General features: G+C 56.1%; 1 protein-coding gene across 7 annotated transcripts in view; it reads right to left on the reverse strand.

The window, feature by feature from the left end:
• Positions 1-23027, reverse strand: part of CFAP46 (cilia and flagella associated protein 46) — a 95786-nt gene that overhangs the window by 11641 nt on the left and 61118 nt on the right. For all 7 annotated transcript variants that reach the window (XR_003421383.2, XR_008292032.1, XM_053207019.1 and 4 more), the window contains exons 36-48: positions 22105-22305; positions 21911-22017; positions 20480-20656; positions 19170-19305; positions 11278-11466; positions 10405-10593; positions 9324-9458; positions 9076-9255; positions 8472-8642; positions 1926-2023; positions 1409-1485; positions 795-925; positions 175-296 (exon numbers count right to left, since the gene is read on the reverse strand). Coding sequence is in view for 5 of the 7 variants with exons in the window: in XM_053207019.1 (XP_053062994.1) it covers positions 175-296; positions 795-925; positions 1409-1485; positions 1926-2023; positions 8472-8642; positions 9076-9255; positions 9324-9458; positions 10405-10593; positions 11278-11466; positions 19170-19305; positions 20480-20656; positions 21911-22017; positions 22105-22305 (1913 nt within the window). In the remaining 2 variants the exon portion in view is untranslated. The remainder of the gene's footprint in view (positions 1-174; positions 297-794; positions 926-1408; positions 1486-1925; positions 2024-8471; positions 8643-9075; positions 9256-9323; positions 9459-10404; positions 10594-11277; positions 11467-19169; positions 19306-20479; positions 20657-21910; positions 22018-22104; positions 22306-23027) is intronic.

Genomic DNA, 23027 nt, shown 5'->3' on the forward strand with positions numbered 1-23027 from the left:
TCCCTGTCCCGAGGAGAGTCTTGGACTTTGTGCTCGAAACCCGCCCCCACCCGGACCATGACATCTAGCTAGCACCGCCCTGTCCCCCCCCACCCCCCCATCCCGTGGCCTCCACCCTCGTGCCGGGAACTGCTCAGACAGCAAACACTTCCGCAATCAGCCCGCGACAGGTACCTGGCCTCAGGGCTGCCGAGCACTGGAAACAGCGGCCTCAGGTACCCCTCCATGGATGCCAGGACTTCCCCAAACTTCCGCAGAGAGTGCTCTTCCTTCTCAGGAGGCGCATTTTCCAATTCCTGCCTCAGCCCAAACATCAGGCTGTGATCAGAAGCGTCTCAGGGGGCCTCATAAAATCCCAGCCCAGTTAGCACACAGAGTGAGGAAGACGCTGCAGGACCCGCCCTTCCAGAAAAAAGCTTGGTGGCCAGGGGCGCGGCTCAGCTGCACAGCAGGCTCCTTGCACCCCACCGGCCCGCCCCAGGCACCGGGCTCCACCGGACCCCAGACTCCTTGCCGGTCCCAGCCGCCCGCTCCTCTGGGGCCCGCCCTGGCGCCCCCAGCCCCACTGGTTCCTCTGCTCACATCATGGAGGCACCTGCACCAGACTCGCTCAAGGAGTCGAAAAGCATCGGCCATCCTGCCGGGACCCCGACCTGGGCGTCCGGCAACGCCTGGGGTCTGGATGACCGGTGCCGCTCACCCAGCACCCCTCCTTCACCTCACTGCAGCCGGGCCGGGGTCCTGGTCCCACCCGCGTGACGGAGCAGCCCAGGCAGCTGGGCTCGGGGCCTCACCGTGCTTGAGTTCAGGGCCATGTCCTCATTGGTCACCTCTACCTGGGTCAGCTCCCGGAACTGCTGGGCATCGGCCAGTAGGCAGGAGAAGGTGGCTGGGTTCACGGCCACCCGGGCCACCTTGCAGAAGCCTGTGGAGACCGACGCCACCGCTGTCCCCCCCCCCCCCATAGTCTGAGGGGTCGAGGACAGACGGAGCGGGGACTGTGCATGAACACTTGGAGTCGATACACACGGGCACTCATGGTGGCTGTCAGAGTGGGGGCTCAGGCGGGTGTCCCCCAGTCTACAGCCTGAAACAGGAAGTGGAATTATGTGCCTGAGGTGTAAGGAAAAAAGGGGGAAGTAGTGATTCCTGGGAGAAGAGATTATGGAGCCGAGTGAGGGCCACCCAGGGACTTTGAGCATCACCAGCCCCGAGGGCAGCTGAGGCTGGGGTCCGGCCCTGGGAAACACAAGTCTCTGCCCGAGTTCCCGTCTCTCACAGGCTCAACGACCCCCACCCAGCAAGTCTCCCCCCCTTCAGGCCCCCCCCCCCCGGTGGAGAAAGGCAGGTCCACCTGCCCCCCTGCTGAGGACCGTGTTTGAGGAGCGCCTCCTGCAGTGGAACTCACCGCCCGCTTGGAGCATCTTCCCTTTGGCCGCAGGGACGGACCTGGGTCTCTCGTAGGCAGCGCCATACAGATGGGTCCTGTTGCCAGGACACGGGGCAGGGTCAGAGCCCAGCTCATGGGGCCCTCGGGGAGCCCGTTCAGTGGACCACACACACCCTGGCGGGGCCCCGTCCCCACGAATGCCTTGGCCAAGTCAAGACGCAGAATTGAAACAGACCTATCTGGGCACAGTCGTCGCCGTGAGCTGTCTGACTTCTCTCTGCTCGGCAGGTGCACGGGCATCGTGTTCCCCTGTCATGCCAGCCTGGTGGGACGCCGCACCCACCCCCTCTCAGCCTGGAGCACCTGCTGGCCTGTGTCTGTCCAGCCAGGGCCTTCAGTGCACCCATAACGTGCCCTGCATGGTGACAACCTCCCCCCCCCCCCGCCCCCAGTGACAGTGCCGTGTCCATGCTGCTCCACTAGACTTCTTAACAGGGTGGCCAACGTCCCCAGAACAGGGACAAGAAGGCCTTACCTGTCCCGCCCGTGCTGCAGAAAGAGAATCCGAAAGGTAGGCGGCATTTCCTTCAGGTGGTTAAAATGCTGCTCAGTGACCCAGAGATTTTGCCAAGCCTGTGTGTGACAGACAGGAATCAACGGACCACGCCGGATGCTGGCACAGTCCCTGAGCTGTGCTCAGACGCTTTGTGCCAGGCCTCTGCTGGGGTCTGCCCAGGCCGGCCTGCGGCGCGACCCCTGCAGGACTCGCGGCCGCCACAAGGGGGCAGAGGGCGCACGCGGCCTTCGCTGGGATCCAGCCAGCTTGCTCCCTCTTGGCCTCTGTCGCAAACTTGACCTGCCCTACACGTGCAGGCCTAAGAACCCAAACAAGTAACAAACGGAAGATCCACCAGCAGCCTAGTGCCTTCCCTCTGTTCCTCCGCCCGGTCCCCTGAACGCCACAAGGCGTGGTCACACGCGTGCCCCTGCCCTCCGCGCACCCTGCTCCCAGGGCACCTGCTCCGAGGCGCATCTGGCTGGGGCGCGCACCCCGCCCCGAGCCCACCCCCTCACCCTCCCCGGCTCCGAGGCGCATCCCGCTCCGCAGCCGTCCCGAGGAACCGGCCCACAAGCACGGGTCCCCACTTGCTACTGAAACCAGCCTCGGGTGGGCGAGCACCGACGGGTGTCTGCATTCACGTCCCAGCCTACAGGCGGAGCCAGCCTACGGGCGGCGGAGCAGGCACAAAGCAGAAGCATGACCCAGCCACACCCACCCGCCCAGAGGCGGAGCCAGGGCGGCTGGCGCGGAGCGCCCCCTGCTGGGGACCAGACTGGCTTCTTGGAGAGCGGAGTGAGCCCGCCACCAGCCTCTGTCCTCTCCCGGCAGCGGCAGTGGCAGTCCCGCTTGGGCCACCTGGGAAGCTGCGGGTCGGGCCCTGGGCATGTGCTCCCTGGGGACCACGCGGGGGCATTCCACGGGGGTGCAGGCCAGGGACACAGGTGCAGCTGAGCACAAAACCGACGCCAGAGGGGCTGCTGCGTGGATGCAGGCCCACCCCACCCGTGTGACCCGGGTCCTGCTGAACCTGATCCATTTTAGCACCTCTGGGGGTCTGGCAGCATCTGAATGCAGGCCTCTTTGCATTCCACTAATAACTAATGAAGCTGGGGGCCATTAAAAATGTCTACCGACCATTTGGGTATCTTTTGTGAAATCCCACTCTTGTCATTCTTTCCTGTGGGAGTGTCTTTTTCTCACTGACGGGAGCACATCCCCAGTACCACGGGATGTGAGCTCAGGGGCCCTTTCTCGGGCTTGCTTGTGTTTAAGTTTGTATTGAAGTACAGCGTGTGCTGCTATGCTAGTTTCGGGTGTACAACGTGGTGATTCGACACTTCCACGCAGCACCCGGGGCTCATCGCGACAGGTGCCCTCCTCGGTCCCGTCACCGGGATCTGTACCACGGTGCCCCTCGCCCCTCGGGGTCACCCTTGACATATGTTGGACGTTATGTGGATGGGTCTGTTTCCAGACTTTTCTTCTGTGCCGCTGGTCATTGTCTCTGTATGTGTATATATTCTCTATGTGTCGATAACACGCTGATCGCGTCAATAACAAGGTCCAGATACTTTGTATAGCAAGTGGGCATTTCTGCACAAATTTTAGAATTGGATCGTCAGTTCTTACAAAGGTAAACGCCTGCTGGGAGTCTGATGAGGCTTCTGTGGCAACTGCAGATTCATGGCCCATAGGATGTCTTCCTGGGGTGACTTGGCATTTAGGCTCACAAGGCCGCCCAGGAGAATCAGGACAGGTCGGTGCTGGGCACCCCTCTCTCTGGGAGCCATTCCCGGAGACTCCTGTCCGCCCAGTGACAGGTCAGGTACGTGGGAATGAGCTCCACAGAGGGCGGGTGCGGGATCACCTGTCAAGTGGTTTTGGCTCATCATCAACCACGGGCCACTTTCTTAGAAAGCGATACTGACTACGAACTCGGGGGAACACAGCCAGAGTCAGCCCAAGGAGGAAGCACACACACCTGTCCCTTTGTCCACAGAGAGCGGATGGTCGTCGGAACGGCACGGAGCCTTCTGCCCACACACAGCCCACCTCCTCTGTGCACATCTTCTCGGATTTCTCTCAGAAGGTTTGTAGTTTTCAGGGGAGAGGCCAGGGGCATCTCGTGGCCGATTTCCCCCAGGTACTGATTGTTTTGCTGCTACTGAAGACAGTGTCACTCAGGTATTTTCCTTTTCTGCTTGTTTGCACCTGGCACGCGGAGTGTGGCTGACGCTTCTCTCACGACCTGCGAAATGGGCGCATCGGGCTGGGCTCCCGGCCTCTGTGCTGACTGTTGTTCCTTCACCCCCTCCTTTCACCTCTGGCCTCACTGAACGATGCGGAACAGAAGCGCTCACGGCCTCCGGGGCGCCAACACTCCTGGCTGGAGAAAATCTTTCAACCCTTCAACAGATAGGCTGAGGTTTGCTCGGGGTTTAAAGGACGTTCTTTATCAAGTTCTGTCAATATGGTGAATTACGTTGATGTTTTTAATATGGAGCCACGTGAAACGTGGCCATTCGACGCTGACGCACGACCAGGATCTGGCTGGCCAGTGTCTCGTGTCTGCCGATGAGAGAGATTTTCCTTCCTTGTAGCGCCACCACTAGGTTTCCAGTATGGAGACTTAGCAGACCTTAAAAGAAAGAGGAAGTATTCCTATTCTCTAGAAGCGTTGGGGAGGTTATCTGTACCTTCACCATTTGGCAGAATTTACTGGTGAAGCCAACTGGGTCTGGGATTTTCTTCGTGGGGATGTTTTTAATAAAGGATTCAATTTCTTTAACAGCTAATAAACTATTCAGATTTTCTGTCCTGTCAGCTTGTACGTTGTATTTTTTGAGAAATTTCTCTATTCCATCCCAATCGTCAAGATAACTGGAGTAAGGTTAAAGAGAATATTCCCTTATGAGCCTTGTAATGTCCAAAGGGTCTCTATGATGTCTTTCTGGTACTGATATTGGAATCTTACTGTTTTGTTTTTCCTTTTTTTGTTTTCTTTATTGGGTCTTCCTAAATGCTCATCAACTTTATCAATCTTCTCTTTGGAGCCCTTTTATCAGCGTTGGTCTCCTCTATTGTACGTTTGTTTTCGAATTTCGCTATTTCTGTTGCTGTATTTCTTATTTTTTATTTTCTATTTTTCTTAGGTGTTTTTCTTCCAGCCTCTAGAAATCAAAATCTTAGTTACCGTTTTTAAGATTCTTCTCCCTCTAGTCAAGGCTGTGTTTTTCCTCTACGCCCTGCTTTAGACAAGTCTCACAGCTTTTGATATGCAGCGTTTTCATTCTCTAACTCGGTTTAAAACACTTCCTAAATTTCATTGTGATTCCTTCTTTGACTAACCGATGATGATGCTCTCAAAGCAACGGTCTCTTTCAGCTATTACATCTAATTCAATCTCACTGTGGTTGGAAAACAAATGGGAGGATCTTGCTCTGTTGGCGTGTTCAGGTTTGCCACGGCCCGGCTCTGGTCCCTTCTGGTACACGTTCCGTCCAGCCGTCCACGTGGCCGTGGGTCCTCCCGCCAGACGTGGGCCTGTCCAGGGCTCCTCTACTCCCATCCCTTCTGCTTTGGGTATTTGAATCTCCATCATCGTATGTGAAGGTTTAGGATTGTGATTCCCTGTTGACTGATTCCGGGTCACCCGGCTTTCGTGTCAGTAGTAACTTCATGATTTAGATGCTCTCTCTCATCTTTTCCGCTCAATATTTCCGGGTCCTTGTGTGTAAAACGTACCCCTTTTACGCAGCACGTAATTCGACTTTGTTTTTCTTTTCATCCACTCTGACAGCCTTGGTCTTCGGCTTGTTATACTTACTATGACCACAAACCCGTTGGGTTTCTGTCTACTTTGCTCTGCCTTTTCCCCACTGGGACCACATGCTTTTATATTCCCTCACCTCCCCCGCTCTTTCTGCCTGTCTTTGGGATAATAAAATACTATTATTTGATTTTTCCCTTTTTATTAACTTAGTCACACATTACTTTAGTGGTTACCCTGGGAACTAAGACATTCACCTTTCGCTCATTAGAGTCTAATAAAGATGTAACTTTACCTTTCCCGAGGAGTGACAGACCCTCGGCATCATCTAATCCTTCATCTAATCCTTCCTGTTCTTTGTTTTACTGTCTTGCCTATCAATTCCACAAAATAATTTCAGCTCCACAAGATGTTAGAATTACTGTCTTACGCAGTCAAATTTTATTTCCTATCACTAAACGTTTGCCTTTGGAGTATTCTTGGTTCTCTCGTGTTTCTGGGGACTTACTTTTCCTGTCCCACACCTCCTTGTTTCTTTTCTTGCAGGATACCTGCAAACTGCCTGGGTTTCTGTGCATCTGAGCGTGTCTCCACTGCACGTCGGCGGGCCGCGGTCTCCTCTGGCCTGTGTCCAGGGGCCTGTGGCTCCGGTCCCGCTGCCCTCGGGGCCTCCGTCCTGGGCACTAGCAGTCCCACGTGGATGGACATGGTGCGGCTTCCTGTGTTTGTCCTGTGCAAGGTTGCTGGCGGTCCTGAGCCTGTGGCCTCGTGAGCTTGGGGAAATTCGAGCCATCGGGTCATGTCAGTATCGCCTTGGGGCCACATTTCCCTCTCCCGGCTTCGGAGACTCTCGTTAGGAGTGTGCTTGGCCTACTGAGAGTTCCTCCCATGGCGCTCATCCCTGGTTCTGTCTTTTCGATTCCTCTCCTCTCCGGTTGACTGCCTTCTGCCGGTCCGTGTTCCCTATGCTGTGCTCCTGCTCTCTGAAGAGGCCTCATGTGGGGGGTATCTCACGGGGACCGGGGTCTCGGAGGCCACCTCCTCCCAGGACGGCCCTCATTTCCCAGGCGCCATGAGACCACGATGGATTTTATCACCTTCCACGAGCTTTCAGGCAAACTCCCCACGGCCCAGAATGTAGCCGCTGTCCCCAGGCGTGTCGTCAGGAGGCTGCCACATGTCCCAGAGGGCCGGCAGTGATGCGGGGACAGACGGGGACAGAGTCCCCTCTCGGGAGCTGGAGCTCAGCCTGCTCTCAGTGTGTCCACAGCTGGGCCTTTAAAGACAGCGTTTGGTGCCACTGACCTGGCGCCTGCTGTGGCCGCTGCAGTAGCCTGGCTGTGCTCTGCGCCCCACCCCCAGGTGCAGCCGACCCCCGAGTCTGTGACCAGAGTCAGTGCAGGTCTCCCACAAGGATCCTCGAAACAGGAGGAGGAGGAGGAGGAGGAGGAGGAGGAGGAGGAGGAGTTGACACAATACCCGCAACAGAGATGGCCGCCTCGGACCCCATCCTACCACGGACCCCGTCCTGCCTCAGACCCTGTCCCCATGGACCCCATCCTGTCTTTGACTCCATCCCGCCTCAGACCCTTTCCTGTCTTGGACCCCGTCCCACCATGGACCCCATCCTGTCTTTGAACTTGCCCCACCATGGACCCCGTCCCTCCTCGAACCTCGTCCCGCCTCGGACCCCGTCCCACCATGGACCCTGTCCTGTCTTGGAACCCATCCCACCATGGACCCCATCCTGTCTTCGAACTTGATCCGCATGGACCCCGACCCGCCTCAGACCCCGTCCTACCACGGACCCTGTTCCACTTTGGACCTCATCCCACCTCGGACTGGGTCTCGTCTTGGACCGAGCTCCTGCGCCCCCTGCGTCTGGCTCTGTCCTCAGCCCTGCACGTGCACTGATGCACATGGTCCCTCAGGTTTCCTCTGAAGTTAGCGCTGGGTCACCGTCACCCCAGCCACAGTGACACACACGGACGTGTCCTCCAAAGGTGGGCAGCTGGGCTGTGGGGAACGGCCTGCCTGTGGACCGGCCTGCGGTCCCTGCACCTCCTGGGGCCTGCAGTGCTCCTCAGGAGGAGGGAGGCTTTCCAGCACGGGGGCTAAGGCCCTGGCTCTCGGCAGGGGGCGGTTCTGGGGACAGCTCGGGGTGTCACGACTGGAGGGGGAGCTACTGGCATCTGGTGGGAAGGGACCAGGGGCGCCCCTCAACTTCCCATGGAGCACAGGACGCCTCACCGCAAGCAAGACAGGGGACGGAGGGAGACAGGAGGCCGTGGAGGGATGGGACGAGGTCAGACCCACACAGGTGCACGGAAGCAACAGGGAAGGAGGGGAGCGGGACCAGCCAGAGGGCTCCAGGCTGCTTCCCGACTTGCTAGGTTTTCGCCGAGTCCCGCTCCTTCAAATACCCCTCTTCACAGCTGCTCGGCCCAGCACGAGGAGGTGTGGTGACTGCAGCGTTCCACGGCGGCTGAAGGAGGACCCTCGGGGGTCCTGTCGCTCCCGCCCTCTGCCGCGGGCCTGGGATGTAGGGTCACGGAGGCGGCGGGCCCCCATCCCCACGAGGCCCTCGAGGAACAGGAGGTCACAGAGGGTGAGTGGCACCCCAGAACCGCGCGCTGACAAGAGGGGAGCCAGGATTTGGACCCGGCCCGAATGCTCCCCAGTCAGGCTGGCCACAGCAGAGCGACGCAGCACAGCTGTGAGAACGGGGCCGGCTCGGGGGGCTCGCTCACCTTGGAAACGACCGCCAGCCTCTGCCTCACGCTCGCGAACAAGCTGGTGGACGTCCTCCCCTTCCGCTTCAGCTGGTGCTCCAGCCGCAGCAGGGCCGCCAGCTGTGAGCTGCTGGTGTCGTCCGTGGCCGTGAACAGCACGTCCCGCATCATCTCTGAGGCCGAGCAGCTCTGAACCAGACAGGAGGGGCCCAGGGGCCTGAGCCCTGCCCTGGGCCGGTGGCGCCCACGCGCGAGGGTGGATGGGGCTGCACGGCCGCTCCTGCCGCCGGCTTCTTGGGAGGCCGTGCTGCTCCTGGCCCTCCGCCACCGCGCTCCCGGCACCCGCCCACCCCTTTGCTCTGAGCCTCAAGAGCACGAGGCCTGCCGGGCCAACGGGGATGTCGGTAACAGGGGCTGCGGCTCAGGGAACCCGGGCGGGGGGGGGGGGGGGGGGGCGGCCTTCCCTACTGCTTCCGGTGGCCGGAAGCGCCCTCTTCCGGCTGAGCTCCGCTCTCAAGGCAGAGACCGGCCGGACGCCGGCGGGAGGGAGCGCGGGGTGCTCGGGGCCGCTCTCTCCCCAGGTGGCCAAGAAGGGCCCGGAGGAAGGGGCACAGAGCCACACCTGAGACAGCGCCAGGAACTGGCAGGTGGCCACAGGGTCCAGGGTGCCGCTGCACTCCACCATCTCCAGGCTGGCGGCCGCCGCGATGTCCGGGAGGCAGCCGCCCAGGGCCACCCGCACGCACTGCAGCAGCACCTCGGACGCCTGGGCCAGGTACCGCTGGGCCAGCTTCATCTTTCTCTGCAGGGACACAGGCTCAGGCCGGGGCTGCGGGCAGGGCGTCGCGGGGCGCGTGGGAGGGGCCGTACCTGCAGATCCCAGCCCTTCCTGCCGTGCTCCTGGGAGGCGGCCCTGGAGGGTCCCGGGTCCCTGCAGCGATCCTCGCCGGCCTCGTCCTCCAGAGTGGTCTCCAGAGGCTTATGGCCGCTCAGCTCAGCACCTGCCTATGGAGAAGGCGCCCCTGTCGGCCAGCTCAGCCGCTTGGGGCTGGGGGTCTTCCTAGAAGAGCAGGGTCTGTGGGGAAGAGCCTGCCTTCGCCTTTGGGCAGGTGCCTTCCAGATGGAAGAAGGGGTGTGTACGAGGCACTTAGGACGGTGGCCTGGAGCCCTGCAGCAGCGTCAGCAGGGTCCCTTCGGGGGTGGGGTGCTCCCCAGGGGCACCCGGCCTGCGGGGCAGCCTGGCAGGGGGCCCTAGAGAAGGGTGTGGGCCTGCGTGCACGACGCGGCCAGTGCGGGGGCACAAGCCCTTGTGTCGGCTCCACGAGGCAGTGTGGGTGGTGGGAGGGAGGAACGGGGCTCGGGTCCCCTGCTGCACGTGAGCGGGGGTTTTGCACCCGCACTTGGGCGCACCCTGGACTCCCTGGAGAGCTGCTGAGGTGCGGGGAACACCAGGAACTGCGGGCCGCTGCCGGGGACGTCCTGCCCTTGGACCACCTGTGTGTTTGCCCCCCCCCTCCTCTCCAGTCTGTCCCCAGCAGTCTGTGTTTCTCTCCCGCTGGCTGGTCACACCGGACAGACCACTTCTTGCCTTTTTCTCCCTCGCTCTTTTTTTTTTTTTTTAAATGTTTATTTATTTATTTAGAGGGGTGGGGAGGGGCAGAGAGAGGGAGCCAGAGAATCCCAAGCAGGCTGCGCGCCGTCGGCCTGGAGCCTGACACTCGGCTCGAACTCATAGACAGTGAGATCATGACCTGAGCCGAAATCGAGAGTCAGAGGCTTAACCAGCTGAGTCACCCAGGCGCCCCAGGCCACACCACCTTCTCAACCAGGGACTATTCGAGGCCTGTTTGACATCCTGGTTCTTACTGAGAGGAGGTGAGTCTTAGATACACGGTTTGTTCTCGCGCGCGGGTGAGGGGTCTGCGGGCGAGCCGAGGGCAGGAGCGCATACCGAGAGGCCCTCTTCCCAGTAGACGGTGGGGTGCACGGGGTCCGCCTGCACGGCCAGCAGGCGCAGGGCCCTCCCCGCCAGGCCCAGCTGCCGGGCGCGGAGCTCTGTGAAGCCAGTGCGCAGCGAGTGCAGGGCCCCCAGCTGCGCCAGCACCACGTGGGCCAGAGTCCGCTTCAGGGTGAACCATTTCTTCGGGAGCACAAAGCACCTGCGGTTACTTTCGCCCGGCCCTGGGAGGCGCGGCCCCCTCCCGCCCCCGCGTCCCCGGGTCGCGCCCCTGGAGTCCCTGGTCTCAGGCCCCCGGGAGGGACAACATCCGAGCACTCTGAGAAACGCTCCCTTTTGCATCTGGGGGGGGGGGGGGTCTCCGGGGCTGAGGCGTCGGGAGGTCACGGAAGCCTGGCTGCAGAACCTGGAGGTGGGGCTCACCAACAAATAATGTAAGTTTGCCTCAAGTTCAGTTTCAGGGCTATCTTCCACGTCTCCATAGTTACGTCAAATTAATTTGACTCATACTACATGAAATCTAGGAAAGTGTCTAAAAATGGCAGAATATGTTTCCTTCAGGTATTTTGCAAATTCGACTGCTCTTTAACAACACGAATTCAGCTTTGAGGAGCTCTTTAGCATGCCGACGTGCTTAGGCAAAGCACACGCACGCCCTGGGGAGGACAGTGCTTCGTGCACAGTCCGCCAGCAGACCCCCCCACCGACCGTCAGACGGGGGGGGGGGGGGGCTTTCTTCGGCAAGACCCCCAGGCCCGCCAGGCCCAGGGCTCCGTCCCCCCAGCCGCCCCCGGTGGCCCTGCCATCACAGCACGGCCCCTGCAGACCCGCACGCGGGGGAGGCCCCTTGGTCTCGGGGACGGTTACCAAGCCGACAGAGGTGTGGTCACTGACGCTCTGCAGGTAGCTGAGCAGCAGCTTCTCCACGGGGCTCTGCTCAAACTGGCGGGCCAGAGCCTCCGCCCAGATGAGCTCCAGCAGGTCCAGAGACACTTCCGCCAGGTGGAGTCGGAGCTGCGCCAGCCTCCTCCTCAGAGGCGTGTTGACGTTCTGTACCTGGGTGCGCCAGAGACACAGTCAGGGCGCGGGCAGGTCCCGCGACCCCCCACGCCCCGTGCTTCCATCAGCTCCGATGAGACGCCACGGGCCGTCTCCACAGCCAAACAACGCCCGTGTCCCTCAGTCCCTCCCTCCTGGCGGCCACCAGCCACACTCCAGCACTCTGAACCGGCTTGCGTTTTCTAGGGTTTCGTGCCCGTGGGCTGACGGCATGTGCTGTCTCCGGCGCTGTTCCCTTGCATAATTATTTCAGGCCCATCCACATTGCTGCACGCATTCGTGCCCGTTAACTGACGGGGAGAACCCGCCACAGGGCGTTTATCCACTCACACTCCGGGCCGGCTCACACGGTGGCCTGTGTCTAACTGCCAAAGCGTGGTCCGTGCTACGCCCCCAGCCGAGCGGCCGGAGGTCTGTCCCTCCCCGTCCTCGCTGAGGATCAGTATGCTCAGTCTTCCCAATTGTAGCCATTGTCACAGCGTGCTGTGGTTTTCCATGACCGTCAGCGTCTCGCTGGTTCACTGGTGGGTTCACCATCTCTGCACGTCATCGTCCACCATCCACACGTTCCCCTTGGGGGTGTCTGCTCAACTGCCCCCTTTTTATTGGGTTGTTTCTTATTATTAAGTTTTAGGAGTGTTTTAAATTAAAAAGAAATTTTTAATGCTTATTTATTTTCGAGAGAGAGACACAGAGTGGGTCGTGGGAGGGGCAGAGAGAGAGAGGGGGACATAGAACCCGAAGCAGGCTCCAGGCTCCGAGCTGTCAGCACAGAGCCCGACGCAGGGCTCGAGCCCACGAACCTTGAGATCGTGACCTGAGCCGGAGCAGTCGCTTCACCGACTGAGCCACCAGGCGCCCCAAGAGTGTTTTATATTCTGGATCAAATCTTGTCAGTCATATGGTTCACAAATATTTTCTCCCAGTCCGTGCCTTCCCTTTTCATTCCCTGAATAGTGTCTTTTGAAGAGCAGGCTCCAATTTATCAATTTATTCCTTCATGGATCATGCTTTTGTTGCCGTAGGTGAGAAATCTTTGCTGAACCCAAGGTCCCGAAGGTGTCTTCCTCTAGAAGCTTTGTAGTTTCAGCTCTTACCTGTAAGTCTATGATCTGCTCTGAGCTCTGTCCTTCCATCTATGTTTTGGGTGTGCATTTCCAGTGGCACCAATGTTTTATTTAGTGATTTTATTTTTAAAAATTTTTGTTAACATTTATTTATTTCTGAGAGACAGACAGAGACAGAATATGAGCGGGGGGAGGGGCAGAAAGGGAGGGGGACATAGAATCTGAAGCAGGCTCCAGGCTCTGAGCTGTCAGCACAGAGCCCAATGCGGGGCTCGAACCCACAAATGATGGGATCATGACCTGAGCTGAAGTCGCTGGCTTAACCAACTGAGCCATCCAGGCACCCCCAGCCTACTGTTTTGAAGAGTAGCCTTTCTTCACTGAATTGCCTTTGCTCTTTTGTTGAAAATCAATTTTGTGTCTGTAAAGTGTGTCTATTTCTGGATTCTCTGTTATGTTCCATTGATCTCATGTCCTTCTTTTTTTACATTAAAACCACACTGCTTTGGTTCCTGTCACTTTATAATAAGTCTTAAAATCAGATAGTGTTAGATCTCCAACTTAGTTGTTCTTTTTTTCCTTGAGCTTTTTTTTAATGTTTATTTATTTTTGAGAGAGACAGAGACAGAGTGTGAGCGGGGCAGGGGCAGAGAGAAAGGGAGACAGAATCCAGAGCAGGTTCCAGGCTCTGAGCTGTCAGCACGGAGCCCAATGTGGGGCTCGAACTCACAAACCGTGAGATCATGACCTGAGCCGCAGTTGGACGCTTAACCGACTGGGCCACCCAGGTGCCCCTAGTTTTTCTTTTTTAAAGTTGTGTTTGCTATGTTATGTCTTTTGCAATTCTATATGGATTTTAAGATAATTTTGTCAATTTCTGTAAAAAAGCCTGCAGCTTCTTGGTCGGGACTACAGAAAATTTAGGGAGAATTGAGATCTTAGCAATATGCAGTCTTCTGGCTCATGAACATGGTATATCCCGCCATCTGTTTGGGCCTCCTTCACTTTCTCAGCAATGTGTTACAGTTCTCAGGGTAGGTGTTTCCACTTTTTTATCAAATTTCATTTTCATTCTGTCAGATGGTATGGTTTTGAATTTTTTTATTTAAAAAAAATTTTTTAATGTTTCTTTTTGAGAGAGAGAGAGAGAGCATGGGTGAGGGAGGTGCAGAGAGAGAGGGACAGAGAATCCCAAGCAGGCTCCATGCTGTCCGCGCAAAGCCTGATGTGGGGCTCGAACCCACAAACTGCGAGACCACGGTCTGAGCCAAAGCTGGATGCTCGACCCACTGAGCCACCCAGGCGCCCTTGTTTTTGAATTTTTAATATCTGGTAAATTGTTGGGAGTATACAGAAATATAAAATTAATCTTTGCATCTTGTCCTTGCGTCCTGAAGCCTTGGTGCAACTGCTTGGTAGTCCCAGTAGCTTTATTATTATTATCATTTTTGTAGACTGCATGAGGTTTTCCATACACGTGATTATGCTGTCTGAAAACAAAGGCTGCTGTATTTCTTCCTTCCCAACAGGGCACTTTGAATTTCCTTCTCTCACCTGCTGAGTGGGCTACAACTCAAATACAACTCAGGAGGAAGGGGGTGAGAGTACATAGCGCTGTCCTAGCCCTGGACTTCCACCCAGGTGTGGTGGGGGTCCCACAGATGCCCTCCATCAGCTTGAGGAGTTTTCCTTCTATTAATAGTTTGCTGAGAGTATTTTTTTTTCAATCAGGAATGAGTGTTGGGTTTAGTCACATGCTTTTCCACATCTACTGAGGTGATCATATGTTTTTACTTTAATTTTAAAAAAATATGGTGAGCCAAATTGATTGATTTTGAATGTTACACAATTCCCGGGTGGCTCAGTCAGTTGGACATACGACTCTCCGCTTAGATCATGATCTCATGGTTCATGAGTTTGAGCCTGTGTTCGGCTCAGCGCCGACAGCTTGGAGCCTGCTTGGGATTCTCTTTCCCTCGCTCTCTGCCCCTCCCCCGCTCATGCGCACATGCTCTCTCTCTCTCTCTCTCTCAGCCTCTCTCTCTCTCTAAAAAATAAAATAAATATTAAAAGCAAAAATGAACCATTGGGACCTCATCAAGATAAAAAGGTTCTGCACAGCGAGGGAAACAATCAGGAAAACGAAAAGGCAACTGACAGAACGAGAGAAGATATCTGCAAATGACATACTAGATAAAGGGTTAGTATCCAAAATCTATACAGAACTTGTCAAACTCAACACCCAAAAAACAAGTAATCCAGTGAAGAAATGGGCAAAAGACATGAACAGACACTTCTCCAAAGAAGACATCCAGATGGCCAACTGAGACATGAAAATATGCTCCACATCACTCCTCATCAGGGAAATACAAATCAAAGCCACACTGAGATAACACCTCACACCGGTCAGAGTGGCTAAAATGAACAAGTCAGGAGACTCTGGATGCTGGCGAGGATGTGGAGAAACGGGAACCCTCTTGCACTGCTGGTGGGAATGCAAACTGGTGAGGCCGCTCTGGAGAACAGTGTGGAGGTTCCTCAAGAAACTGTAAACAGAACTACACTACAACCCAGCAACTGCACTACTAGGTATTTATCCAAAGGATACAAACATGCTGATTCAAAGGGGCACACGTTTATAGCAGTGCCATCGACAACAGTCAAATTATGGAAGAGCCCAAATGTCCATCGACTGATGAATGGATAAAGAAGATGTGGTTTATATATGTAATGGAATACTACTCGGTGATGAAGAAAGAATGAAATCTGGCCATGTGCAACAACGTGGATGGAACTAGAGGGTATTATGCTAAGAGAAATAAGTCAGTCAGAGAAAGACAAATATCATAGGATTTCACTCATATGTGGAAGTTAAGAAACACAACAGATAGCATAGGGGAAGGGAAGGAAAAATAAGATAAAAACAGAGAAGGAGGCAAACCATGAGAGACTCTTAAATACAGAGAACAGACTGAGGGTTGCTGGAGGGGAGGTGTGTGATGGGTTGGGCTAAATGGGTGATGGGCATTAAGGAGGACACTTGTTGGCATGAGCACTGGGCATCATACGTAAGAGATGAATCACCGGGTTCTACTCGTGAAGCCAAGACAACACTGTATGTTAACTAACTTGAATTTAAATAAATAAACAAAAAAGAACAACAACAACAACAGCAAAAGCATTAAAAAAAATTCCGAGGATAGTCCCGACTTGACATTGATGTCTTCTCCTTGTTACATATCGTTGGATTTAATTTGCTGAATTTTTGTTTAGAACGTTTGCATCTATGTTCGTGATAAGAGGCATCTATCTGAGGCTCTTGTTTTGGTATCAGGGTAATACTAGCCTCATAGGGTGCTCCCCTGTCCTCAGTTTTCCAGAAGGGTTTGTGTTGAATTGGTGTTATGCTTTCATTACCTGTCTGCTGGGATTTGCCGCTACAGCTTTCCGGGTCCGAGGTTCTCCCTGTGGAAACTACAAGTTCCGTTTCTTTAACAGATGGAGGGCTATTCAGGTGACCTGTCTCCTTTTGAGTGAGTTTTGGTTGTTTGTGTCTTTCAAGGAATCTTCCACATTATCGTGAAGTTGTTCAGGATAGCCCCTTATTATCCTTTTAATATGTGTGGGATCAACGGTGATGTCACACCTCTTATTCTCTGATATTGGTTATTCACACTCTCTCTTTTCTTCCTGATCAGTCAGGCAGAAGTGTGTGTATTTATTGATCTGCTCAAATAACATCTTGTGGTTTTATTGATTTTACCTTCTAATTTAATGTTTCCTATTTTACTGATTTCTGCTCTGATCTTTGATTTCCTTTCTTCTGTTCATTGGGGAGCTGGTTCTTTATCTCCTTCCTTATGGTGAGGCCTGAGGTCATTAATTTGGGATCTTATTTCTTTTGTCATACGGTCATTTAGTGTCACAAAATTTCCCCTAAGCATTCCATTAGAGATGCCTTAAAAATTTTGATGCGTTTTTTTCCCCCCTTCAGTTCAGAAACACTTTCCCTTTTGATTTGCTCTCTGGCTCATAGTTATTTTGGTACATGCTGCTCATTTTCCATGTATCTGGGCAATTCCACCCATAGCTTTCTGGGTTTGTTTTTTAATTGAGGTAAAGTTCATATAACGTGAAGTTAACTGTTTCAAAGTGCACAGCTCGGTGGTGCTTCGTGTGTTCGCAGCCTTGGGAGGCACCTCCTCTGCTTTCAAAATGTTTCTGTCATTCCAAAAGGGAACCCCTTACCCACTCTTCTCTATGGCCTCGCAGCCCCTCCCCTGCAACCACGAATCAGCTTTCTGCCTCCATGGGCTAAACTATTCTTTTATGCTGCTTTTTGATTTCTACGTTAATTCCATGGCAGTCTTGGTACACCATCTTTTTTTTATTTATTTAAATCTCTTTATATTTATTGAGACTTGTTCTATGTTTAGGATCCAGAATATGATCTATCGTGGAGACTGTGTCGTGTGCCCACGAAACAAAAAGAATGCGATCCTGCTGCTGCTGGGGAGATGCATTATAAACACCCACTATGCAACCTGGTCGGTGGTGGTGCACAAACCTAGCTCTCTGCCTGAGGTCTTCTTGTTCTGTTAATAATGATTTGTCTGCCTCTCCGCCGCAATGTCACAAGTCTTTCCTTCGTTTCTTTGGACGATCTGCTATTAGGTATTTAGAGTTTAGAACATGACATCTCCGTGGTTACTGGCTCCCCTTACACCGTGAAACCGACCCGCTCGTCCCCGTGATGCTCTTCCTCCGAAGCCTGCCTGATGCGGGCGGGGCCGCCCGGCTTCCTTCGCTGTGTGTCAGCATCGTGTACCGTCTCCCATCCTTTTACTTCCGGCCTAGTCATGTCTGTAAAGTGGCTTCCCTGTAGGCAGCGCATGGTTGGATTTTGCTTCTTCATACCATCTGACGAGTTCTGTCATTTAACTGGGGATCCAGACCATTCTGGTTCGCGGGACTGTGACATGACTTGTTTGTCTCCTGTACGGCCCGGCTGTTCTTTATTCTCTTTCCCCTTTTTCCGCTTTCTTGAGGGACAAGTGAATGGTTTTTAGGATCTCCTAAGCCCTTCTTGGCTTATTAGGCATGCCTCTTTGTTCTGAGATTTTCGTAATCCCTTCAGGGTTTAGAGTATATTTTGCCACTCCACTCAGAGCACAAAACTCCTTCACACTGCTCTTGTCACACATCTTGTTTTCACGGGTGTTACCGACCTGATGCTACGCTGTTATCATTTTGCCGGAACAGTCAGCTATCCTTCGGAGAGATTTAAATAACGAGAGAAAATCGTCACAGGTTTTCCCGGGTAGCTCACACTCGCCGTGCCCTTCGTTCATCTGTGCAGATCACATTTCCACGTGGGGCCGATTTCCTTCCGCCTCAAGGACAACTGTGCGGTCCCGTCGCGTGTCTGCTGCCACACGCTCGGCTCTTGGAGGTCCGGGGGAGTCTTTACTTCGTTTTCATCCTCGAGAGACGTGTTTGCTGGGTACCGATCAGCGGCTCTCGCTCCAGGCTCTTCGTGACGCTGCGTCACCGTCTTCCAGACGGCACTCTTTCTGTTGAAGTCGGCTGCTCTGCACTTACCGTGTGCTTTCAATTCTGACCCGTCTCGAAGAGCCCTCGCAGCCACCGGCCGGAGACAGCTGGGTCACAACGTGCCCTTGGCATACTTGGATTCCAGTAGGCTCATAGTGGCTTTCAGCCATTATTTCCTCAAACAGCCTTTGTCCCCTCCTGGCCCTCCTCTCCTCACAACGTTCCGATTATCGCGCTCTCGGCACGTCGACTTACGGGTGTTCTGGCGATCTCCACTCTTGTCCGCGGCCGCCTCCGACCCTCTCAGTCTCTGCTCCCCTACCCATCCGGTGCGTGCTTCCCCACACACGTGGTTTTCACCTCTGTCTGTTCGCTCTCTCTCTCTATGTCTCCTGTATCTCCACTTAGCCTTTGGAGCTTGAGGAATGCAGTCAGTAGTAATTTTTAACATCCTTGCCTTTGAACTCTGGTATCTGTGCCAGTTCACAGACTGTTCTGAGGTGTATTTCCTGCTTGGGCATGGTGATTTTCGCACGCAAGTTTTGACTGGGATTTTGGCACGGTGATTTCTCACCCGTTGCCAGACGTGGTGCATCTTGCTTTTTTGGCGGATGGACATTTGTGCCCCGCTCTTGCCTTTGCCCTGGGACCCCAGTGCGCAGACACTTGGATGACTTTGCAGGCTGATCTGGGGCAGGGCTCATCCAGGGCCGGATCATCCCCGACTGGCCTTGGGGTCACGAGGTTGTCCGCTGGTGGGAGCGGGCGCTGCCCCAAGCCTGAGTGGGGGCCCAGCCCCGTACCTGTCCCCCTGGGTGCCCCTCAGCCACCCGGAGTGTCGACGGAGGTGGGGCCGCCTCTGCTCAGGATGACGGCACGGATGCTGACATCTAGTGTGTTGAACATCTGCTTCACGTTTTTGTCTACTTTTTGGTTATTTCAGAAGGGAGGGCAAATCCAGTCAGTGTCACTCCCAGAAGTGGAAGCCGGCGGCTTGTTTAAGGCAAGTGGGGGGCGTCTGTGCGTGCCCCGGTGGTGTTCCGGGCTCGGGGGGTGGGGGGGCCCAGGGCACAGACTCACCTCTTGCAGGGACAGTAAGGCCCGCACGCTGCAGAACAGCTCCTCTGCATCAGCCACAGCTCCCTGGACTAAGTCATGTGCCTCCAAGTAATACGCAGTTCTCTGCTCCTGGTCTTTCTCGTTCTGGGCACATAATCTTTATAAGACCAAGAGTGGGATTCAGGACAAAAATCTCAAAGCACTAACGAAGTGCGGAGTATATAATTTCTATGTGACTATATTTTTATTAGTACTTTAAACCCTTTGATGAGATGTCTTATACGTAAAGATACAAAAATAAGTACGCGCCCTGTACTGCTTTTGTCAAAGTTAAATCTACACCTGGCAGACAGACCAACGAACCAACACAACGTTAATTGTGCTCATTCAACCACCGAATCTTCCCATTGGTGCTTTTCCGCATGTTTTGAAGTTCTTCCACGACCGCGTGTCACTTGTGTGATGACGGGCCAAAGGCCACCCTTCACACTGTGCACACTGTGAGCCTGTGTGCAGGCTCCTTCTCCCTCACAAAGGCCGCTGTTAGTACCTTACACGCGGTTTTGAGCTTCGAAATGCCTGTGTGCACCCCAAGCACGCGGGTGGCCAGGGCGGGGTGGGTGGAGGGGAGGTGGGAGGGGGAGGGCATTTACTGAAGTCTCACTCCTCTGCCTCTGGGCCAGCGCCTACCCGTGATGACAGTGGGGACTTTGGGAGGTCACATGGGGGAGGGTGACAGAGCCCCACTGGAGGGCAGCGCCTGGGCTGCTCCTCAGGCCAGAGCCAGTGTGAGCAGGTGCAGGGGTGTGCGGGGTCGACGTGTGCGAGGCTGTGTGTGAACACCTGTGAGTGATCATGGGTGACGTGCCCACGTGTGTGTGACCGATGTGTGAACGCTGTGGGGGTATGCGTGTGTGCCTGCGTGTGCGGGTGGGGCGGCGTGTGGGGCTGTGAGTGTACCTCCGTGTGTGTGCAGAGACGGAGCTGGTGGGACACTGGGGGGACTGGATGAGAGCAAGGACACCTCCCTGTGCCGCTGTCCTGGACAGCCGCTGTCCTGGACGGAGGTGCCCGCGGCCACAGGGCGGGGCCAGGAGGAGGTTCTGCTGGAGGGCAACGGGGGCCGGTCGGGGCTTGACCCAGGAGGAAAGCTGGGCCTGTGGTCAGGACACTGAGTCAGGGGGCAGGAGGGGGCCGGAGGGAGAACGGCCTGGACAGCCCCGGGGACAGTGCGCGGTCACGGGGGGGGGGGGGGGGGGGGGGCGGGGGGGGCGGGGGGGGGACGGCACGCCGGCCGGGCAGAGCTCCGGGGGCCCGGGAGGGCCGCTCACCTCTTTATCTTGGCGCGCTCTAGTCTTATATCCACACAATTGTCTCTGTAGCCCCAGGTGATCAACCTTTTCTCAATTTCCGTCAAGCAGTCGTCCATTTTGTTCAGCAGAAGCAAGCATCCGGGAGGTTCGCCATCAGCTGACTCCTGAGCGGCCTTGATCTGGAGGCTCACGCACCTGTATGGGACGTGGGCCGTCACGTGTGGCCACCGCAGTGTCACCAGCGTTGCCGGAGGAAACACCTGAGGAGCGCTTCCGGAAGAGCAGAGACCACACGGGCCACACACACGCCTCCGTCACAACGTGATAAAGTCGGAAGGTAGCAGCCCGCACCCCGCCATCACATGCTTCTGGAAATTCAAAACCGCTCTCCTCTGACTCAGGGGCAGAAACCCACACGGACGGGGCGGTCTTCGCACACCAGACCTGCGGGCCGCTGCCAGGGGACGTCAGGGGTGCCTGCCGGGGAGGGGGGACAGGCTGGGTGACCCACGGGACCACTGAAAATGGAACAGGACAGCGCCTCTCAAATACACAGCCAAGAACTGAACAAAGACAAAGCAGAAAATCAAGAAAACCAAAATACGACAAAGTCCCGGCTGCTCTGGTCAAGAAAGCCAAAGCTGCTTCTTTGTTGAGGTCAGTTAGCCGTTGGTGTGGAGTCTGATCTGGGAAAAGAGTGAGGGCACCAAGGAGGAGCGGGACCTACGAGAAACGCTCTGTGAAGTCACAGGGGAAGAGCCCAGAAACACGTCTACTAACACAACCAGAGGAAACGATTTTCTAGAAGGATAGAAGTTACCAGAAAGCTGGCTCAGAAACAAGCTGAAAGTCTGCAAGACCAGTAAGCACAGGAGACCCAGAGCTGCTCTTGGAGGCTCTGTGCCCAGTGCACCTGCCGTTGCCCCCTGGGCGGGAGGCGCAGAACCACCGGCCAGAACAAAGGCGAACACGGAGCAGGACAGACCCCAGGGAGGTGTCTGCTCCCAGACGCAGTTCCACACTGACGGAGGGTGAAGGGTGGAGAAGACCCCGCAGCCAGCCCTCAACCAGGGCTGGGCCCGCCCCTCAGCATAAGGGGCGTCTGCTCAGAAGCATGTGTCCCCTGAGAATTTAGGAACAAACCAAGCCACCTGCACCCCCGTCCCAAGAAAAAGGCACTTTGGAAAGAAAGAGACACTGCCTCCAGGAGCCCGAAGGCCGAAGGTCAGGCTCCCGAGATGTCCCCAGGCCTCCCTCCCCCAGGGGCCGCGTGCAGCAGGCAGGGGGTCCCAGGGAAGGCTCTGTTCCAGAGCAGGTCGCCTGGGTAGGGGGTTGTGGGCAGAGGGCTCTCCGCGTGACTCCCTGCACGCAATAGGTTTGAAATGCCGCATAAAGGACAAAGTGAGCTACGACCGTCATGCGAATTAAGCTTTTCTTACAGAGGACTACCTGGCCTCTAGGTCTGTGGCCATAAACTCCAAGACGGGCACTCGGTTCGGTCTTTCTTTTTGCAGAAGCTTGAAGGTGTCTATCAGTCTCTGAAACAACTGGCAGACCTGGGGACAGCAACGTGGCGTCGGCGTGTGGCCCTCGGCCACCGGGACCGGCCACAGGCCCCTCTCGAGCGCACCCGGCCCCCTCACCGCCACTTCTCTGCCTTTGCCCTCCATGGACAGGAGCGTGTCCGCCAGGGTCAGGGTTGAGCTGTACCAGAACTCCTCGCTGCCCCCCAGGCGCTGCGCCCACTGCACCAAGTGCTTAGCTTGTCTGTAGTTTCTTTCCTTGTTCGCCAGCTGCGCTAGAAGGTGCAGGCATCTTGCTTGGGCACAAGGATCATCAAGCTCCTGAAAGACATAGAAAGACAGGAGGGGGGTCGGGAGGGGGAGAGAGACAGAGACAGAGAGAGCAGCTCCGGGCATCAGGCCTTCCCACACCGTGTCCACTGGGCTGCTCCCTGACCTCTGAAGGAGGCCCCGTATTTGCCCTCAGGGCACAGGGGTGGGGGGGCTTGAGGCCTGTACCTGTGCTAAAACCACTTCCAGGGTTCCAACAGTGCCAAGGGCCCTGGGAAGCCCCCTCCCCTTAGCGGCAGGTTCCAGTGTCCCCCCCCTCCCCCCCCCACTGCCCAGGAGCCCCTGTCCAGATGCTGGCCAAGGGCCGGCAGGTGAGCAGATTTTGCACCCTAGTTGGCCAGGGCTGTCTCATCCCCCACCCATTGTGCATGGTCGCAGGTGGCCGGGGCGTGGGGCGGGGGTGCTGTTGGCCTCTGACCCACAGCCGGCAGGAGGACGCAGGCCGGAACAGCGGCAGTCCGAGGTGGCCCCGGACAGGGCAGCTGGCATGTAGCACAAAGAGACCGAGGGCCTGGTGGGCCTGGGGCCTGCTGTCCCAAGAGCCGGGGCTCTGGACAGCAAATACAGGCTGGAGGCGGGGAGGGCGACGAGGTGCCTACGGGAGGCGGACAAGTGGGGGGTGGGGGGGTGCTGGCCGGTGGAGCCACGGCAAAGAGGCCGATGGCGGGTTGCCGTGGACAGAAGCGGGGCCCGTACCTGCAGACACCCCATGG

This window comes from Acinonyx jubatus, chromosome D2, assembly GCF_027475565.1.
Source record: "Acinonyx jubatus isolate Ajub_Pintada_27869175 chromosome D2, VMU_Ajub_asm_v1.0, whole genome shotgun sequence".
Taxonomy (NCBI): domain Eukaryota; kingdom Metazoa; phylum Chordata; class Mammalia; order Carnivora; family Felidae; genus Acinonyx; species Acinonyx jubatus.